At 40.4% G+C, this 20,813-nt stretch overlaps 1 protein-coding gene across 1 annotated transcript in view; it reads left to right on the plus strand.

The window, feature by feature from the left end:
• The window catches only part of EP400 (E1A binding protein p400), a 44,705-nt gene extending 24,705 nt beyond the window's left edge, over positions 1-20,000 (plus strand). The window contains exons 25-52 of the mRNA XM_009867209.1: positions 1,700-1,791; positions 2,375-2,673; positions 3,426-3,628; positions 3,731-3,900; positions 4,088-4,284; positions 4,742-4,853; positions 5,530-5,673; positions 5,944-6,102; positions 6,369-6,452; positions 7,030-7,161; positions 7,282-7,326; positions 7,434-7,587; positions 7,968-8,209; positions 8,723-8,896; positions 10,194-10,330; positions 10,925-10,981; positions 11,078-11,156; positions 11,735-11,911; positions 12,894-12,939; positions 13,031-13,140; positions 13,719-13,923; positions 14,422-14,585; positions 14,960-15,166; positions 15,473-15,668; positions 16,255-16,385; positions 16,997-17,164; positions 17,891-17,968; positions 19,728-20,000. Coding sequence (XP_009865511.1) covers positions 1,700-1,791; positions 2,375-2,673; positions 3,426-3,628; positions 3,731-3,900; positions 4,088-4,284; positions 4,742-4,853; positions 5,530-5,673; positions 5,944-6,102; positions 6,369-6,452; positions 7,030-7,161; positions 7,282-7,326; positions 7,434-7,587; positions 7,968-8,209; positions 8,723-8,896; positions 10,194-10,330; positions 10,925-10,981; positions 11,078-11,156; positions 11,735-11,911; positions 12,894-12,939; positions 13,031-13,140; positions 13,719-13,923; positions 14,422-14,585; positions 14,960-15,166; positions 15,473-15,668; positions 16,255-16,385; positions 16,997-17,164; positions 17,891-17,968; positions 19,728-20,000 — 4,235 coding nt within the window. The remainder of the gene's footprint in view (positions 1-1,699; positions 1,792-2,374; positions 2,674-3,425; positions 3,629-3,730; positions 3,901-4,087; positions 4,285-4,741; positions 4,854-5,529; positions 5,674-5,943; positions 6,103-6,368; positions 6,453-7,029; positions 7,162-7,281; positions 7,327-7,433; positions 7,588-7,967; positions 8,210-8,722; positions 8,897-10,193; positions 10,331-10,924; positions 10,982-11,077; positions 11,157-11,734; positions 11,912-12,893; positions 12,940-13,030; positions 13,141-13,718; positions 13,924-14,421; positions 14,586-14,959; positions 15,167-15,472; positions 15,669-16,254; positions 16,386-16,996; positions 17,165-17,890; positions 17,969-19,727) is intronic.
• The last annotated feature ends 813 nt before the right edge of the window (positions 20,001-20,813 follow it).

Consider the following 20,813-nt stretch of genomic DNA (forward strand, 5'->3'; position numbering starts at 1 on the left):
GTGATCTTTTTTATACAGACAGACAATGTTCACCAGTTCTCTCCATTTTTCCGCCATGATTTTACTTTTGTCTAATTTCCTTTGCTTCTGTCTCTAATCAAGTTACTGTTTTCCTTTTCCCTCTGCAAATACTACTTAGGTGATTGGTGCCTTCCTGCAAACGTAATCAGTTCCCTACTAAAAAATGCAGTCAAGATGGTCAAAAAACAATAGAGAAATTACTGTCTAGGCTGCATTTACAATAAAACAGCAAATGATGGTAAATGCTGTGTTAGGAGTTCATTCCCTGGAAGTGACCATCTGCTGTAATTTCTTAAAGATATAAACTCAAAACTGACTGTTTACTGTGCCTTTTTGAGGTATTAATGTGCCCTTGAAGTTCATATTTTGACTTAGTGAAGAGTAAACATCTCATCATGAAAAGGGGAGAGGAAACGTCAATATCCTCTCAGTTGTTGGGAGGTAAAGGATTTCTGTCATAGTTTGCAAGATCTGTGGCTCAAATGTTTCACCCTCTAGCTGTGATTACTTGACAGGTACTCCTAACATATGGCAACAGTTCAGAATGAAAACTGATGTAAGATTTCTACAAAAACTCACGCCTCTTAGTACTCTCATGATGGTAAAAACTCTGTTGAAAGCAGTAATAACTAAAGTACTATTTCCAATCGATAAAAGAAAACATTATTATTTTTGTTGTTCATCTTTGGAGGAAGATATAAAGCATATTGAAAACACTTATTTTGACTTCCTGAATTTTGGATAAAATGCCAGATAAATTCCATTGGTTTGGATGATTGGAAACTATACTTGCTGGACTCACGTGTAGCTGTGCAGTAAAATTGGATTTATAGCAGCTATCTGTATTAGCTGGCTTGTAGTAAAAATGTGGAAAGGCAAAGCTTAAACCTCTGCATATTCCTTGGAGTCTGTTATTCTTAACGTAAGGGCTGGCACCTGCTTGTAACTTGAACGCACTTCTCCGTGGGTGTATTGACTTGCCACTAAATGCAGCTTCGCAGTGACTAGCGGAGGGTTTTGCTGTTTTTCTAGTACAGGTAATCAGTGCTGATGAGCCATGCGTTCTGCCTGAGATAGGCTATATAGGTTTCTATCAAGAAAATAACTGCTACACAGTGTCTGGAGTCCGCTGGTACGTGACGGGTATCACTGTAGTTTCGATTAGTTTACTTGTGTGCAATGTTCTTATAGCTTGGCTGTCTGGGGAAACGTCTGCTGGCAGTTGAATTCACAAGAACGCTGCTGTGGGATTCCATCATAGAGTTCCATCACTTCATATATGCACTGAGTTGATGTTTTATGAAAAATCTTAGATGGTTTATTTAAGATAAATTAGACCAACCTTCTCCTGGTTTAAAGTATTAACTTTTAAATGTTAATATCTGTTGCGCTATACATGACATTTTGAATAAACTATGAATGCAGCAGGTCTTTGTGCAAAGCAAAGTAAAATTCCATCTTTCTGTCTTGGATTTTTGTGAAAACAGTTGCTGTAAATATCTGCCAGATACCCAATGTGTATCAAAGTACAAATTTGCGATACCCAGTGGACATTTAGACTATAAAAGTTTGTCTGCAGTTAGGATGTGTTACGGTTATGATATGTATACTTATTGACAATAATAAATGAAACCAATCTGTAGAAGAATAAATGTATAAACATAAGGTTTATTCTCAGTTTGTATTCCAGGTAGAACCGCAGTTACTAGTTTGTCATCTGGTGACATGGGAGCAGCATTAAAACCAGCACCTGCACATGGACAATCACAGGTACTTAATTTTTATTTTGTTTCAGAAGCACAGCTTTTCAGAGTGGGTACTAAGCCCATTTAATAGTTGGAAACTGTAATTTACAGACTGGAATTAATTAGAAACTTTGGTGATTACAGGTAAAAAACCAGACAATTTTTGTCAGTGTTCCAGGTTGACGGATCTGATGCATTTTCATCTGTAATCCATAGCTGAAATTAAATTCTGGTTTATAAAAGCAGAAAAACAGCCTTCTTGTGCTGTGATAGCAGACTGGTTCTTCTAACTGTAATATCTTGTAATGTAGTAATGCATAAATGAAGGAATCGTAAGATTTTCTGTGCATTTTGAACACAAAGGCAATTGGGCACATTTAACTGAGATAGAATTGACTCTTTAGTATGAATTGAATTTGACTGTGGTCCTCAAATTTTATCGGAAATTTACACCTTTTGTGATTGGTCTCAGTAGTTACAATCTAGGACGTTGGTGGTAGCACACAGCACTCCGATCTGGCTAGCTTCATTCTAAAGAAACTCAAATTTCCTAAGTGATTGTGATGGGCAGCAAATGTTGGGTTTTTTTTCAACTTCTCTTGGCAAAGGAAACATACGAAGAAAAGAACAGGCTTTTGAAGGAGCGCCTGGACAGAATATTTTCTGGCAACGAGCGTCGTTGTTCCCGGGCCCCAATGTACGGCAGAGACTTGCTGAGTGTTTGTTCTTTGGCTGGTGAAAGGACGCCCTCTGCCCCGGCCTCCGGTGAGGAAAACAGCTGGAGGTGGGCTGGCTTTGTCAACTGTTACCTTTCTTCAAGTGCCTCTGGAGGCCCAAGTAACCCACTGCAAGAAATGATCCTGACTTTGGTTCAGCAACAAGAATCTCTGAAGGATGTTGTTGACAGGTAATGTGTGACTCTTCCTTGCCAGCCTTTATACGATATTGAGTTATTTCCTAAACAGTCGTTTTCAAAAAAGCTTTAGAACCTTGTTTCTGTTTGTGAACGTGTTTGGTTTAGATTGATGTATTTAGCCATGAATAATGTGCAGTATGAGAACAAAAACAACAGTCACTTCAGTTTCTTTTAGGATCTTTATAATAAAGAGTTTTCAGTACCTCATTCCCAATTTCAAGCCCAAATTTAGCTGACCATACTTCAGCTTACATTCTTATGCTTTGGATTTACTTATGAAGAGGTACCTCTTGGAGCCAACCAAGACGAGTTAAGGCACAGAGCTGAGGGCAGAAGCTAGTTTAGCTGAAGCTGACATTTAGTGGATTGCGTGCAGAGCAATAGCTGCAATTTTCTAGAAACATGAAATGCAATTGCAAGAACTCAAACTTTTTTGAATTGCTTTTGGTAAGTTTGGTATGATGGGTGTTTCTTGTGTTTGAGCTCCGGTGACTGAATACAGTGACCACAGTGTAAACACATTAACAGAAGGGATCATCAAAGCAGAAAAATACAAAAAGATGAAGGGAGATAGAGAATATTAACACTCTGAAGCTATGCAGCACTTACCTAACCATGTTGTTAAAGTGACTTAGTAATAGTGTGAGATTACTTGATTGACAGGCTCAAAATTACTGCTGCAGCTGATTATTTTGTACGCAGGTTTTTGAACGGGTATTCCTTTGGTTTGATGCTTTTCACAGGGCTCTCTGCGTGTTGCCAGCTGCAGTTGCTGCTCCCCCGTGTTTGTATGTAGCAAATCCTCCCCCTTCCTACAGTCACAGACTGAAACTCCTGAAGCATGGTCTTAAGCAGAAGGCAGCTCCACACTTGCATCAGTTGCAGCAGATCACAACTCCTCACTTGCTACAGTTTCCTGACCTCCGGCTGGTGCAGTACGACTCAGGTAAAGGAGGATATTTGGTGATAATATTTCAGTAATTTTCCTCCTTCACAGGAATGGAATTTCTGTATAAAACCAGTATGGGTTTTCTTGTTTGAAATACAGGAAAATTAGAAGCTCTTGCTGTCCTGCTTCAGAAGCTGAAATCTGAAGGGCGCCGCGTGCTGATTTTGTCACAGATGATTCTAATGTTGGACATACTGGAATTGTTCCTGAATTTCCATTTCCTCACGTTTGTAAGGATTGATGAATATGCTAACCATGAACAACGGCAGGTGAGTTTGCCCTAACAGTTGTCTGCTGTACTACAGCAGGGGGAGGAAATTTGCCTTGTTTCTTAGTCGTTTTTGAAACACTTGACTTGTTTCTGTGGGGTTTTTTATCTGGCCGTAGTGAATTTGGTGTGGTGTTTTATTTTGGTGTACAGTTTATTTACTCCTTCCTCTTATTCCGTTTATGTAGGAGCTGATGAAAATTTTCAACCGAGACAAGCGCATTTTCTGTGCAATCCTTTCCTCTCACAGTCGTTCCACGGGAGTCAATCTTGTTGAGGCAGACACTGTCGTGTTCTATGACAACGATCTGAACCCAGTGATGGATGCAAAAGCTCAGGAATGGTGTGACAGAATTGGGAGATGTAAAGATATCCACATATACAGGTGATGGTTACAGATCAGTGACTGCTCTTTAATGTAAGGTTAATTCCGATAGTGCTACTCTGCACGATCTGAAATAAAGTGGAAGAAGTGCTGAAAAATGTCACGTTATTTCAATAAAGATAGATGTCAGGTTATCATATGAAAGTATGTTTTTGTCTTAACACCAGCTGTAATGAATGAATCATACTTACGTGGTTTTTTCTGTTAGTTTACATGGATATTTTTAAGTGATCTGTTCTTTGATTTTTTTTTTTGTTAAATTACAGTTATTGTTGAAAGAAAGATTTAAAGTAGAGATGGTAGTATGTGTTTTGTTCTGGGCCTGTACCAAGACTAAAAAAAACCCTGTGAGCCACCACATGCTAAGAGTTCAGTGTAATTCTCTAGGGGCAATTTCTGTTTCTGAAAGCTCTTTTGGAAATTACTTATCAGATTTCTATTATTTTCTTTTTTTTAGGCTTGTCAGTGGTAATTCTGTAGAAGAGAAGCTTTTGAAAAATGGCACAAAGGACTTGATCAGAGAAGTAGCTGCTCAGGGAAATGACTATTCAATGGCCTTTTTAACACAGGTAAGTTAATAGTCAAAATACATTCAAACACCTGTGTTGCAGTGTTTAATAAATGGTGCTGGAGTGTTTAGTAACAGTTTAGTAGAATCTGTTTGGGCTAGAATTGATAGGTAAGCCTGCTAGATTTCACCACTGCTGGAACTTGAGGTGTTAGGGCCACGTTCTCTCCAATACTGTCCATCTGCTTCTGTTCTGTTAGGTGCAGAGTGATGCGCAGCCATCACCTCTGGGTCTTAATATGTTCTGTTTTCTTACACCCTGCTGCAAAATTCTACAGAGCTTGTAAGGATGAAGCTTTGAACAACTTAAAAAAGGCGAAATATAGTTGGAGTATTTAGTGATATGAGATCTCAGCTACTGCGCTGATGGAGCTAGTCCATCCCCTCTGGCACTCCCAGTGTGGTGCTGCAGGGTGAGACAGGGTGTATTTTTTAATTTCTTAAAAATGAGCTATTAACACTTTATTCTACTCTGTAGTCCTGCAGGAGAAAGTAACAGAAGAGAAAATGGACAATTTTCCGTAAGCAATAGATAGAGGTTTATTTTTTCTTTAGTCAGTCCGTAGTTTATAAGGTCCCTTGAACCTCAGCTAATTCAAAATTACATAAAACCCCAGAATGTTCCCAAAAGCTGAATGTACTTTTTTTTTTTCTTTTTTTTTTCTCTACTTCCCAAGCAAACAATTCAGGAATTGTTTGAGGTTCATTCTCCTATGGAGGATTCTGGATTTAGAGTGAAAGCAGAAGAATTCGTAGTACTTTCTCAAGAGCCCTCTCCAGCAGAAAATATTTCACCTAAAGTTGCAAGACCATTCATAGAGGTAATTGTTAACATACTCATTAACAGTACAGCTGTGCACATTAGTATTAAACAGCTGCTTTTTCTTTCTTTATGTGGGTAAATTCTGTCAGTCTCCTTTTTTGGTAGTTCTATGTTGTTCTGTCATTCTCCTTCTAACAAGACTTCCAGTAGCCCACAGTTTAGTTGGATGCTTTCTGGGCGCTTATTCCAGACATTTGTGTTGGATTTCGCTGGACTTCATGTGGGGTTTCTTTCCATAATTTTGAAGTCTTTATTGTCTTTCTGAAAGGCCCTCAACAGTATTGAACAAGAGAATGAGGCTACAAATGATTGCATACAAGATATAGGACCCGAGTCAAGCATTGAACCTTTCATCTCAGAGCTCTGCGAGACAAAATACATTGAAGAGCCCTCACAGCTGCAGGAGTTAGTTGCTGTTGTGGATCAGGTAGTGTGATTTTCCGTGAATATTTGGTGAAAAAGTAATGTTTAGGTCAAACGTACTGGTTTCTTTGCAGCCTGGCTTTAACTCGGCTTTGTTGTCTATGAGATTGATGCTCCCGTTTAATGAATGTGAGATCTTCTACTGAATTAAGATGTTAAGCCATCAGAGAGGGAGTTTAGTTTAAGGAGAGCTTTGATACACTCTTCTTCAGTTAATTTTTGTTATCCTCAATACTAACATTTATTTTTTTCCTTGATATGTTCTCTCAGCTGACTCCAATTGAGAAGTATGCTTTGAATTATTTAGAGCTCTTCCATGGTTCAGCTGATGAAAAGGAACCAAGGTTGAATGAGGTAAAACAACAATAACTTTTGCATGTAGTTTTGTCACAGGATGTATAAGCAGAGTTATATTTTCAGTGTGAAATGGAAGTTTCTCCAGAGACATGGAATATATTGTAGGCAATTCTGCAATCTTCTCTTGCTATACTTTATGAACACCAGAATGGCTTACAGAGAGCTTACTATTCTGGGATTCTCTTTCTTTAAGCAGGTGTCAGTTCTTAATTTCTTTTTTATGAAATGGGGATGTCATTCTTCAACAGTGTTGTACTCCATTGACAGTGGGTGAAGAAAATTCACAGATTTCAGTAAGCGGGCTCATTTGGGTAAGGGAGCTGTGTTCCAGTTGTCTTGGTTGTTTAGCCGAAATTCCGAGTTTGCTTTATTGTGAGTGTTTAAGGAATCTCAACGGAGATCAAAAAAAATCTCTTCTAAACGGTTGTGAAAGTATCTTAAGAAATTGCTGTGAGATTTCTGTGCTTGAAAATGTCAAAGGTCAAGGAGTTTGTCTGTAAAAATATGAACAGATAACTTTTAGTCTAGTGTTTGTTACTGCATAAAGTTTATAAGGAGTCTGAATTTAATCTAGATGGAATTGAAAACTGCGAAGAAAACATGGGAAATCCAGCATATGAAGGAGTTAAAGGAAAAAGAGCAAAAAATGCTTTGGGAGGATGAAGAGGAACTTCTAACCTACACTCGGGAGGATGCATACAACAAAGTAATTCCTGATTAGTCTCAGCTTTCTTAATAGTGTATTTCTTAACAGTTATTTTGAGAATACCTTTTCCTTCAGGGTTTGGTTGGATCGTTTGAATTGTATTCTCTTTTTGCTGTGTAGGAATATGTCTACGAAGGTCCGGATGGGCAAACTGAAATAATGCCAGTAAGTAAAAGTAACACTACGCAGCCTAAACAGGCTTTCTGCTTTCTGAAGCGTAACGATCAGTGGACAGTTAATAGTGCACTAACTGCAAATTTTGTTCTGTGTAGCTTTGGACTCCTCCCACTCCACCTCAGGATGACAATGACATCTACATAGATTCTGTTATGTGCCTGATGTATGATACCACCCCTATCCCAGAATCAAAGTTGCCTCCGGTGTATGTCAGGAAGGAACGCAAACGGCACAAAACGGATCCGTCTGGTAAGGGTTTCTTCAAAGCTGTTTGGAGATTTTTTGCAGCAGGTCAAAAAAATTGGGGGTTTTCATTTCCTGCCTGTCTGGTCCAGTAAAGATGAAATTGGCAGGTTTGAAGTGATGAAAATTCTTGTCTCACCATGGTCTTGAAGCAATAGTCACTGGAAGCCCTAGTTTTGACAGTGTCTTTCTTATTAGAAATACAGGTGGTTCAGTTTTAGAAACCAGGCATTCTGCTATGTGGGTTAGGACAAGGCTGATACTACATCCTACGAGGCTTTGTTTAGTTACTGACAGTACGCTTTTAAGAGGCAGTCTAAGTAGCAGGGGAATAAAAGAATGGTAGTAACTATTTACCAAGAATGTTTGGGATTTTTTTGCCTTAGCTGCAGGTAGGAAGAAAAAGCAGCGGCATGGAGAGACAGTTATTCCACCTCGTTCACTTTTTGATCGAGCAACTCCAGGAATGTTGAAAATGCGCCGAGAGGGCAAAGAGCAAAAGAAAAACATCTTGTTGAAACAACAAACACAGTTTGCAAAGCCTTTGCCGACTCTTGTCAAACCAGCTGCTGAGGCTGGACAGGATAATCCAGAGTGGTTGATCAGTGAAGACTGGGCACTTCTGCAGGTCAGATGATACCTGCGCTTTCTGCTGTCATTATTCATTGTATTTTGGCTTCTAATTTCAGAAATGGCTCTTTCTGCACTTTATCTCTTCTTCTTAATGGCTAGTTTGGCATTTTGCTCAGAACAGCTCAGAACAGCTCAGAACAGGTTGTCTTATCATTTGTGTTCCTCTAAGGATAAATTAAACTACAAAGACCGTTTGCTGTTACGGCCCGGATGAGTTGTGCTGGCTGGACGTGGGATGGTGCAGCTAAGGTTCCCCCAGCCTTTGAGAAGAGAGCAGCCCTTGAGTGGCAGCTCTCTGTTCCTCTTACACCAGTCTCCAAGTGTTTTCTTGCACGTCAGGCTGCATAGCAGCATTTCATGCTTATTTATTTTCTGTGACTGTAGGTGAACCCGTAGCCCAAGCCCTAAGCTCTCCGTATCATTGTAGCGGTGACGTGCAGATAAGGGGAGGTTTGGAAGACCGGAATGATTTGTCACCTGAAGCTTTTGTGCCTTGTATCTGTTGCAGGCAGTGAAGCAGCTGCTGGAGCTTCCTTTAAATCTTGCTATTGTATCACCAGCACACACTCCCAATTGGGACCTTGTTAGCGATGTTGTTAACTCATGCAGCAGAGTCTATCGCTCACCCAAACAGTGCCGAAACAGATACGAAAATGTCATTATTCCAAGGGAAGAAGGAAAGGTGAGCTCATATAGAATGATGCGTCTTTTTTTACATTACATTTGTAGAGTTTTTTTTCCTTATCTCCATAAACACTTGTTTTCTTTTGTTAAATGTCTCAACAGTGTAAATAAATAACTTTTAAAAGATTATAAAATTATCCTCATCAGGATTTCCACTTATTTTATGTGATTTCTTTGAAAAGAAAAAGCACCTGAACAAAATCTTCCACAAAAGATCATCTAACTTTCCTTCTTATTTTACAGCTAATGTACGAAGCTAATCCTAAAAAGAAGACAAAAAGTATTTATAAGGTGTGCATTGGTATTCTTTCAAAATCAAATCTAGACACTGTGGTATTTAGCAGCAATGGAGGTGGGCAGATAATTCATATGAGATCCGTGTTGAGTGTTACTTGAGTTCTGAAACATCAATTAAAATTCCAAATTTATTTTTCCTTTTTTTGTTGATACAGTGGATTGACACCAGACTTCAGCTTTTGGATTTAATAGATAAATTTTCAGTCGTGCAAGAAGTTTGTGATTTCACTTAAACTGTAGTGGATATTTTTCCACCTAACTACCACCATGTAACTTACCCTGGTTTTTATGATGGTACTTACAGATCTGTAAGAATGTACTTCATGCTAGAGTCTAAGTGGATTACAAATCTATAAGAGAATTTAATGCTTGAAGCACCTTTTAGTAAATGAGGAGGATAGAACGCTGCAGAAACAGCAATAAATTCCATGATTATAAACAGCTTCTTCCGAACCATACAGCAATTTAGTGACAGGCGACAACCCAGCACTCGCGGCTGTGGTCCCATCCTCTGACTAATGAGCAGGTTTGTCCCTGACTGGCAGCTTCTGCTTAGGAGAAGCCAAACGTTAGTGGCCTGGTGCGCTGGATGGTACCGTAGCTTTGTTGGGAGAGCAGTGCAGAGATGGTTTTATTGTGTTACGTGTGCGCTGTGGATAACTAGAAACTAATGGGCTCTCCGTTTGGGTACTGAATTAAACTTGCAAAATCTGAACTAAAGCAAAGATTCTTTTTCAAATTGGAGTTTTGTATGTCCCCAAGTGCTGATGCCAGTGTGACCGTGAGAACTGCTCCTTATTTTTGCTCTTTCTTTACGTATTTCCCGTAGAGTTTTGTGTAACAGTAAGTTATCAGTGACACGAGGCAGAAACCAGTCTGTGATAGATATGCTGGAGTACGGTTTTAAATAATCTTCAAGCGCACCATGTGTTTATACATAGACAAAATGCCATATGGGTGTGTTCGCAACTGAAAGTTGGTTTGTTTTCATTTTCTAGACTAAAAACAGTCGCCCACTTCGTACCAATCAGATCTATGCTCAAGATGAGGGTGCGACCCACACGCAACTTTATACTAACCATTTTGAGATGATGAAAATGATTGCCGGGAAAAGAAGTCCACCTATCAAACCTCTGTGAGTTAAACCGGGACTGCTCAGTCTCCCTGTCGCTGCAGATTTCCTGGAAACTCTGTTCTGAGTTGCTCTTGCAACCAAGAGTTGTTCTGAGTTGCTCTTGCAACCAAGAGTTCCTTTACTCTCTGTTTCAAACTGCTGTTCTGTTTCTCTGTTCCTGATCTCTTTCCTTGTGTGCTGGCCTCATGTTATTGGAACATCTTCATATTCCATGTGTTTGGGTTAGCTTTTACTCACTGCATGGATTTATTTCGTGTGATTAAGAGTAGAACCACCACTCAGTTGTCTGGGGGTTTTTTTTTTGGATCTACTTTATAAACTACACTTTCCATTTGCCTGAATTGCAAACGCTTTGATATCTACACCATTTAGTAGTACATTGTCTTCTATGTATATTCCTGCAGTACCTTTTTCTGTATTCATTTAATATTTACTCTCTTTCTTAAAATGTCTGTCTGCATGCAGGCTCCGGTACTGGTGGTAATATCATGAAAACTTCACCGACACTGAAGAGTCGTCTGCTAAAACATGTGAAATTACACGTTGATTTTAAGTTTTTTCTGTCTCCAGTAATTCACTTTTGCTCAATTTCAGGCTTGGCATGAATCCTTTCCAGAAGAATCCAAAGCATGCATCAGTGCTTGCAGAGAGGTGGGTACACTCAGTCTTAAATGAGTTACAAATTGCACAAAACTTTTAGTTACTTATTTTTAATGATTATGTGCTTTGTCTTATCACTGTTTCTAGTGGAATCACCTATGATAAGCCACTTCCTCCAATTCAAGTTGCATCCCTCCGAGCAGAACGTATTGCAAAAGAGAAAAAGGTATGGTCTCCAGCTAAGCTATGCATGTGGCTGCGGTAATTAAAATATTAGACACCAGAGGAAGTATGAGAAGAGCTGCCTCCTGGGAGAAGTTTGGCACTACAGTAGATGTTATGAGCAGCTGCAAATTGTGCGTGTGCTACGGTTTACATATCCACGGTCCAAAATGAGACTTTGGCCTTGGCCCTGTGTGTCACACTCACACTCATCATAGAAGCATCTTTTTGGAAAATATATGAAAACCATGAAAAAATCTGGGTTTGTGCTTGGCCATTCTGTTGCTTCTTTTCTTATATTCTTCAGAAAGAGATACTTGTCCTTGTTTGTTGGTGGTAAATTGCTTCTTGTGCTGTGCTCTAAGCCGCGTAACCCTGAAAACGGCTTGTAGTTAGAAACTAATCGCGTCACGTAACCCGATTGTTTGAGAGCCACAGCGAGGACAGATCTACATGCTGTCTTTGCACGCACGTGCTTAGGATTAAGGGGATTTTGCTTTTTGTTGTTTGTTTTAAAAAATGCCTCCTGGTTGTTCCATGCGCTCTTTTGAAGACTGTGAAGCTCACCCTTTGATTTCCTAGGCTTTGGCTGAACAGCAGAGGGCCCAGCAGCAGAGCGGTCCGCAGCCCCAGCAGCAGCAGGCTGGCCAGCAGCAAGCCCAGCAGCCGGCTGTGCAGCAAGCCCAAGCCCAACCTCAGCCGCAGGCGCAGGCAGTCGTGCAGACTGCAGTAACTACTGTGGCCAACACGGCAGTATTGGTAAGAAAGGGAGGGCTTGGTGCCTCTGATGTAGTAGCTTCAGTTCTTCTGTGTGTACAGTATTTGCGTGTTTGATTTTCTCTGGGAAGTGAGAATTTTAGGTCAGTATAGTGAGATAAAAGGTATTTCTTTCTGTCTTTTCCTGAGTGTGCCCAGTGTCATCTTTTTTGCTTGTTCATTAAGACTGTTCATGCCATTATAACCACAGATCTTGGCATTCTGGGGTGGAAAAGCACCATATCCTTTGCAAAAAATTTTTGCCTTTTTCAGTTTAGACTTCTAATGTAATTCAGTCAAGTCTGACCAAGTACACATACAGGCAGTGAACTTGGAGAATAAAGAGAGCTACTCTGTTAAAATAGCTTAAAAAGCAAAGCTTTCTTAACATCTGCAAGCAAGAGAAATGTTGCATCGTACAGAATCTGGCATGGCGGTTTTAATTGCAAATCTGTGCAAAGTTTTCATTGCTTCCTTAAATTTAGAGTCCGTTTTAGCGAAGCTGAGGCTTTTGTTTTTAGAGCCAATCCAATTTGCATACTAATGTGTGCAAACAGCAGTGGTTTTATTGTGCTTGTTGAAAGGCAAGAGTACTGCAGCTTTTACAGAAAGAGGTTGAGTTCTGATGTGTTGCCGTCTGTCTGCTGCTCAGTGATGTTCATGTGTGAGTGGTTGTCTGTGACACGCCAGAGTAAGATTTTGCTCCTTTCGTCTGCTTACAAAGATGTCAAATGACCAGTATTTACCAAACATTTTACTGGTGTGCAATTGCTCATTAGTGTGACAGAATCCTGATACATACATCGTTGTTGGTACGTGGAATGAATGAACAACTGCAGAAGCACCCGTGCATTTTATTGCATTTTTGTTATTTTGTCACCTGTGGAATACAGCGTTGTGTTAAACAGCCTGGGATTGTAAGAGCTGTATTCAGTTTTCTTTTGCTGTTTTTTCTGAACTGTTACCTCAATTGTCTTCTGAATAGGCGGGCACAATCAAAACAGCAGTTACGGGGACAAGTATACAGACTGGTAAGAAGACTTTATAATTAGGCATTTGAGATGATAGGACGTCTGGGTTTTCATTTTTAGAACCTCACATTTAATCCTGGCTTGCTTTCAGCTACAGTGAGTGGGAATGTCATAGTGAATACTGTTGCTGGTGTCCCTGCTGCTACCTTTCAGCCCATCAATAAACGTCTGGCTTCACCTGTTATACCTGGAACCTTGACGGTGAGTAGATCGCATCACTCGTCGTGTCTCTGGATTGGTCTTGATTGCACATTTTGTCAGCATGTCTGTGTTCTCCTTTAGTTTTCTGTGTTATAGGGAGCTCTGCTGCTTGCAAATGTCATGTGCATCATGCGATTCTGTATAAAACCCCTCTGCCTTACCGAAATATTGGAACACGCAGAAACAGTTTATCAAAAAAAGTGCTTATTAGATACTACTGAGGGCTGTCATAGTCAGTGTAATACGTCATTATCATTTCCAGCCTGTAGCTGGTTTGTGTCTTGTTACTGATGATCTTAATTGTGATTTTAATGGTTTAAGGCTATGGAAGATAAAGCAAAAAGCTGAAGGGGTAGTCAATTCAAATTTCTATGATGTGGTTAAGGGTTTGGTGATGAGTCTGAAAAAGATGGCTGTTATGAGACCTATTCAAACAGACAGATATGTTAGAAAGATTTGGACCTTTTTTGCTTTTGCAGTGCTTTTGCATTTTTGCCGTTTCTGTCTAAAATTGTATAGCCCGTTTCCAGGAGGTTCTATGGCTTTGTATGAGGTATGGAAACTGTGTTCCTTTTCAGACTTCGGGAGGCACTGCAACGGCACAAGTGGTACATACCCAGCAGAGAACTGCGGCGGCACCTGCTGCTTCCACAGAGCTGGTGACCATAGCATCTACCCAGGGAGTGCGGGCAGTAACATCCGTGACAGCATCAGCGGTAGTAACTACAAACTTAACGCCTGTGCAGACCCAGACAAGATCTTTAGTGACTCAGGTTACACCAGGTAATAATTGTGTGGTTAGAGATTTCTTCTGAGGGTACATGAAGTGCCCCAGAATTTCTGTAGGTTTCTTGACCACCATAGCCCCCCAGTGTTTAAAGTCTGGGTTTGTTGGCAGCACAATTAGAGAGTGCTGTGGTTTTTAACTTGCTTTATTAGTGGCGCTCAGATTACATTTTCCTCCAGTATTTCTGGGTAAAGTGTTGTGGTAGAGAGCTACTTGGCCCCTAGGCATTACCATTACAAAAAATTATTAATAATCTAGCAGTAAAATATTGGAATGGACTGTCTTGACTAAAAAAAATACTGTGAAGAAAGGAGAATATATTTTATATTTACTCTGGTTTTACATCATGTTTATACTAATGTGTTCTTATTTGTAGTTAGTCCACAAACTGTGCTGGAGCAGAAAAACAGCTTGGCTTTTCAAGTGACATCAGAGAATTAAACTGAATGTTGAAAATCTTTCTTCAGAGCATTTTGTTTTTTCTTTATTCACAGCTACACCAACAGTCCAGCTCTCTGGCAAAACCATCACCCCTGCTCACTTCCAGCTTCTGAGGCAGCAGCAGCAACAGGCTGCTCAGGTGCAGGTCCCACAGATACAGGCTCAGGCACAAGCCCAGTCTCCAGCTCAAATAAAAACCGTAGGGAAATTGTCACAGGTGAGGAAATGCTTCTGGGGTAGCATGGCCCATTACTCGTGTTACTGTAAGCATTGTTAACAGTGCATGTTGGGTCTCGTTTTCTTGGGCTAGAGTGAAACGCAGCTCTGGCTTAAATCTGATCCTACTAAAATTTCATGAAGGCAGTGAGCCTGACAGCAATTTCCAATAGAATCACTGTCACCGTTGGTCAGGATGTAAAGTATTTCGTGTTACCTGTTCACTGGCAACGCACTGCAGGAAGGAGTTGCGTTCTTAGCGCTTTGATCTTAACTGAAGTCTGGCATAGAATATTTCTCCTTGAAAACTCCAGATTTATCTCCGTTTCTTTCCTGCGGTCATTGGAAATGATGGAAGTGTTTGATTTTTTGCAGGAGCAGCTGATCAAGTTGCAGAAGCAGAAGCTGCAGCTTCCCCAGCAGCAGGCAGCCCAGCAGACGCAGCAAGGGGCCCAGCAGCAAACAGCACAAGTGCAAGTGCAGCAGCAGCAGCAAACTCAGCAACTCACTGCTGTGACAGCACCTCGTCCTGGCGCAGTTCTCACAGGCACTACTGTGACAAACCTGCAAGTTGCACGTCTTGTAAGTTGTCTTTGACTTTGAAAAAAAAGTCTTAAACACCTTTTTCTCTTTGCTGGTTTAAATGAACTGGGTACAAGTCATTCATGCACACTAGTGCCCTTTGCATTACCTAGGCAGTACTGAAGATACAGCTGTAACATAAATGGCTTTAAATTGCATTTACCCACTGATACCATCTCTGAATTGTAGTACTCTAAAGGAGCAATTATATCTAGAAGCATTTGGAACTATAACTTTACAATGACCTGTTATATGCAGCAAATATTTTTTGTGCCAATACAATAATCTTCATTCCTTACTGCTTAGACTCGTGTTCCTGCTTCTCAGCTTCAAGCACAAGGGCAGATCCAGGCCCAGACTCCGCAAGCAGCGCAGGTTGCTCTGGCAAAGCCTCCGGTGGTTTCTGTTCCCGCAGCGGTTGTGTCATCCGCAGGAGTCACTACGCTCCCTGTGACGGTTGCAGGCATCAGTGTTGCTATTGGGCAGCCACAGAAAGCGGCAGGTACGTCAACAGACTTGCTAAAACATAATTCAATTTTAAATCCGAAATAATATCTTCTGTGGGACGCTCACACTTTTTAAAAACTAAAGTGATAGAGGTTGCGTTCCAGTTTGTTTCTAAAATAAGAGACTTGAGCTTAATCCATTTAATCTGGAGGTCAGCATGAATCTTTAGACAGATGTGGTTCGTTTTTGGTTTTGTTTTTTTTAATCTGTGCATGAGGGTAGGGCAAGCGGATACAGTTTTAAAAATAAAGACATAGTAATTTCATTAAAAAAAAGAAAATGGAAAATGGAAACTTGTGTTTTATAACTGTCTCTTTTGCTGTGTACAGAATTCATGCTGTAGGAGATTATTGTTAGAACACAGTTAGGTTACTTGTGCCGTTAGATAACAGAATGGGTTTTTTCCCTCCACTGTGAAAATCGTGTGTCTTATTCCCATTAAAATCAGTAGGTTATTAGTGCTCAAAGCTATGCAGATGCCTAAGTCTATAAAAAGCACAATCTCTGTTTGCAAGCTGTGATTACTGGGGCAAAGCACTAAAATGAAGACTTACAGTTCTAATTACTTCTGTAATTTTCAGGAGGCCAGACAGTAGTTGCACAGCCCCTGCATGTCCAGCAGCTTCTAAAACTGAAGCATCATCAGGCAGCACAGCAGCAGAAGGCGATCCAGCCGCAGGTCGCACAGAGTCAGGCTACTGTGCAGCAAAAGGTACGTCATGATTGTATGGCTGTAAAGCTTTAGCTCTGAATTACAAGGATGCTCTGAGAGTCGTTTTCTAGGGGTGGATCTGAAGTAGATTTCAAGAGAACAGTTTCTCATGTGCTTTGGCAGATGCTTAATAATTTTTTTCAGTCAGACTGTTAGTGGCTGTGATTTCTCATACCCCAAACTGGGTTTTGTTGGTTTCTATTTTAAGTAACGAAGATCAAGATTCTCTTTAGTCACTTCTAATATAACCAAATGTAGAATAATCCCAAAGATTTTCACTGTTTATAATATAATCTCTGAAAAATATTCTTTTTCCTGAAATGTCATCTCATGGGGTTTGCTGTCAATCAGCCACCAATGTGTGTTTTCGTAAGCATATTATTTTGTATAAATCAGCATATTATTTTGTATAAATCAGTAAGTGATTCAGAATATTTGTGTAACTGTACGAAAGTTTCTTCCTAGTGCTCATTTTGCTTTTACTAATCCTGGGAGGATTTTGTTTCAATAATTAAATGTAATTAAGCTTGTTAGCTACATATCTATTCTTTAAAATCTTTAAAATAACACCTATATTTTATATTCACTGATGCTTTTCTTCTCTTCTGCAGATAAATGCTCAGCAGGTTACAGTCCAAACCCAACAGCAGACGTCACAGCAACAAAAAGTAACTTATACTACACAGCCTGCCATTAAAACACAGTTCTTAACAACTCCGATTTCCCAAACCCAGAAACCAGGTGGAACTCAGCAAGTGCAGGCCCAGATTCAGGTACAGGTAACACAGGTTTACACCTTAAACTCTACGGTGACTGAAGAACTGTAAAGGCAGCAGGTGACGTAGTGTTTTAGCACCCACTCAGTTCTAGTCACACAACTGTTTAAATTGACTTTATCATAAAACCCAGTGGTGCTGAGTATATGGGCCTCATAGCAGGTCAGAGGAACTCTCTAAGCCGTAAGCTCACCTTTCCTCTTTGAAAGAAGTACATTGTCACTCCTTTTAATTAAACACGAGATTCTACACTGTTTGCTAAGGAAAAATCAGTGAGAGTTCGTCCAGTTCTTGGCTGCTGCCTCCCAGCCTGGCCTCTGGCAGCCAAGAGTAGCTGCCAGTTGCCTTCTTTTCTGCACAACCGGATCAGCCTACCCGAGGAGAAGGAAGAGAGTTAGAAACTTACTCTTTCAAAAGTTTGTCTAAGATAATGTAGCCCGTTAGAACTTACCTGCTTCCTTCAGTTTTACATGTAGTTAGGAAACAAGTTACATTGCAGTTAAAATGGAAAATACAACTTTGCCCCTCCTCGCTAAGTTCCTCAATACACCGATTTTAAAAGTTTCTTTCCACAAAAGTTCAGTATCACTGAGAATGCCAAGCTGCCACTTGCCATGAGCAGGACTTTGGAAGGGTTTTCACTTGGTAGCTGTTTTGATAGGTGTGGTGTGTTGCTGCTATTAGGATTTTTTTTTATTTTGACCAAATCTTCATTTCATGTCACTACAGGTTGCAAAACTTCCACAAGTGGTCCAGCAACAGGCTACTGTTGCCAACATTCAGCAGATGGTTTCGGTTTCCCAGCAGGTAGGTTTTGTGCTTGTCAAATACAGCACTAGACTACTGAAGGCTCCTTTATTTGCAATATATGTATTTTTCACCTTATCTGTGGCATAGGCAGTATTTTCGAAGGATATAGCAAGTTCCCTCCTATAAAGTGAATTATGTGGATACTGAGCTGCTGTATGTTCTCTGGTCTAAAATTTTGGTAGATGGAGCAATGTTTGTTCCTCACTATAGATAAATTGCAAAGCAATTTAAAAAACATTTTCTAGAGCTGAAAGAACTTTTTAAAATTGATTTCTTGTGATGGATAATCAAGATAGTGAATAAATGAACTAATGAGTTCTATAAAAATTGAAATAAACAGTTTTGTTCTAGTTCATAAAGCTGTGCCAAGTGCTTTGTAAAAGTCAGAATAGTGTGATATCTGTTCTGAATGTGGTGTGGTAACAGATGGGACTGTGCAAGAGAAGGTCAAACAACAGTTTGCCTTCCCCTAACTACCAGGCAGTTTTATTTACACTGTTTAGAAAAACATCATTCACACCTTTAGCAACAGGCATAACTTAGCCTGTTGGTTGGCAGGAATGGTTTAACTTTGGGTGGTGGATGAAGTTACTGCCTTCAGTGCGCAAAAATCTGAGCCAATCAGTTCTTAATCTGTCAGGTTTATAGTGCAGTGTCTTAGTGCAGTGTAAAAGCTGTGACTCTTTATCTTAAAACGATGATGAAGTGATGTAAACTGACTGATAATGACCTCAGATGGGAATGCTTCAAGGACAAGGTAGGCAGCAGGGAATAGAAACCTCATCAGTCAACACAAGTTGTCTTCTAGTCAGTAAGAGCTCCTAGATAATTTTTCAAGGCATATTAAAAGCGAGGGTTTTCAGAAGTCACTGATGTTGGTGTAACTCTGGGACTGTCGAAGTCTGTGGTAAAAAGACAAATCAACAGCTCCTCTCCGACACATGCCAGTGACATCAGTGGCAGTAGGCTTAGGTCATGCTAAGTGTTTCTGAACTGTGGTCTTGATGTGTGTGTGGCATTCCTCTTACCTGCGTTTTTAGTGCTTCCCAGTGGATTCTTCTTGCATTGGTCAAGAGTAAACTTTCCCCTGGAGAATCCCTTGCAGCCTCATTTGGCTTCTGCCTCTGACACAGGCAGCTGAGGCTGCTCAGTTCTCATTACTTTGTCCTCTAAACAAGGAGACATTGATTTTTTTTTGCTCCCTTGCTCTGGGTAGAACAATGAAAATTGGATCTCTGGATGGAGTTCAAACTCTTCTACCCTAAAGTGACATCAGAGACTGGCAGCTGTAGTCTGAGACTGGTAGGCAGCCTCGGTGGCTGTGTTTATTGTCACAGTATGGGTGCAGAGAGGGCATTTTCTCCTCTTGGATTCTCCATCTGTCCCTCCGTTCTTTTTCCTGTTCCTTTGCTTCTGTAGTACGGGAATTTTCCTGTTTATCCAGTGGGGTTTTTGCCTTCTATCTGTCTTCTGTAAAGGATCTGGGGGAATATCCTTTGATTTGCACTGCCAAGGTCTGACTTACAGGCTCTTAGTTCTAATTTTTAAGGCCCTAGAAAACGTGACAGAATGTTGTTTCTCACTGAAAACCCAGAGCCTGTGTTCCCAGAATCCCTCCCAGCATTCCTACTTTGTCCAATGTCAGTCAACAGAGCACACACCTACCTGAGGTGCCTTCTGTAGAACGGAATATCGTGAATCCTCAATTTAATGCCAAACTATGCTTTTACAACTGCCTTGTCGTCCTCATGCCTAGGTACAAGCTCAACCCCAAACTGTGACACTTTCTCAGACGACAGCAGGTCAACAGCAGGTTCAGGTGATTCCTGCAACAACTGCAACCGCTCAGGTCGTCCAGCAGAAACTGATACAGCAGCAAGTTGTGACAACAGCATCTCCCCAGATTCAGGCTCCAGGTGTACAGAATCCAGCCCAGACACCAGCAACATCTGAAGCACAGAATCAGCAAGCGAAAGTACAAATGAGGACGCCTACTGTCAGATTAAAGGCACCGACCAAACCGAGTTGAACTAACGATTGAAATGCAATAACAGGGAAACAGCATTTCTTGTTTGCTAAGCCAAGTGAGAATCCAAATGAAGACAAGCCACCTCTATTTTTTTTTTTAGCAGAAAGTTTTTTGCTGGTGAACATTTAAACATGGAAACTCTCATATAACTTCAGCGTATTAGCACTCAAAATCTGTACAGTGTGCATTCTGCCAGTGTTCTCTGTGCTCATTCAAACCAGATAAAGCAAACGTTACTTATGGTTAAATTCTGCCCAGTTTCACGAAAGCAAAATGGTAATATGCCATAAATGTCAGTAAAACTGGTCTATGTTAGCGTACCACAAACTTCCTGTGGGAATACGCAGTTCTTTGCTATAGCCTGGATGTGCACTCGGTATCCAGGGTGAAGCTGTTCAAAGCACCAAGTGTGGTCAGTATAGCAAAGTATTTTCCATCTGTGTAACGGCTGCGTGTTGTTCCTGCTTGAGGTAAATACCTCCGGAGGATCTAACGTATCTGAAGTGCTCCCTGCAAAGTTTAGCCAGTAAATGTGAAAACCTGTAAGTATATGTAATTAAGAAGGAAAAGAAGTTCCATTCTCCATTTTTGTAAGTCTTTTAAAATGTTTGTTAGTAGTTTTGTGTACAGTTTACTGAATCACCCAACCTGTGCGCTCATTCTCATATTTCACTTTAAGATAATGGATATTTTAGGCATGAACTGAGTAAATACTGTGTTGATAGTAGATGTGTATTGAAGTGTAGCCCTTTTTTTTTTTTTTTTGTAAAAGAACTGTTTGGTGGATACAGCTAAACAAATGATCCATAGCTG

Source organism: Apaloderma vittatum, unplaced genomic scaffold, assembly GCF_000703405.1.
Source record: "Apaloderma vittatum isolate BGI_N311 unplaced genomic scaffold, ASM70340v1 scaffold23133, whole genome shotgun sequence".
Lineage (NCBI taxonomy): Eukaryota > Metazoa > Chordata > Aves > Trogoniformes > Trogonidae > Apaloderma > Apaloderma vittatum.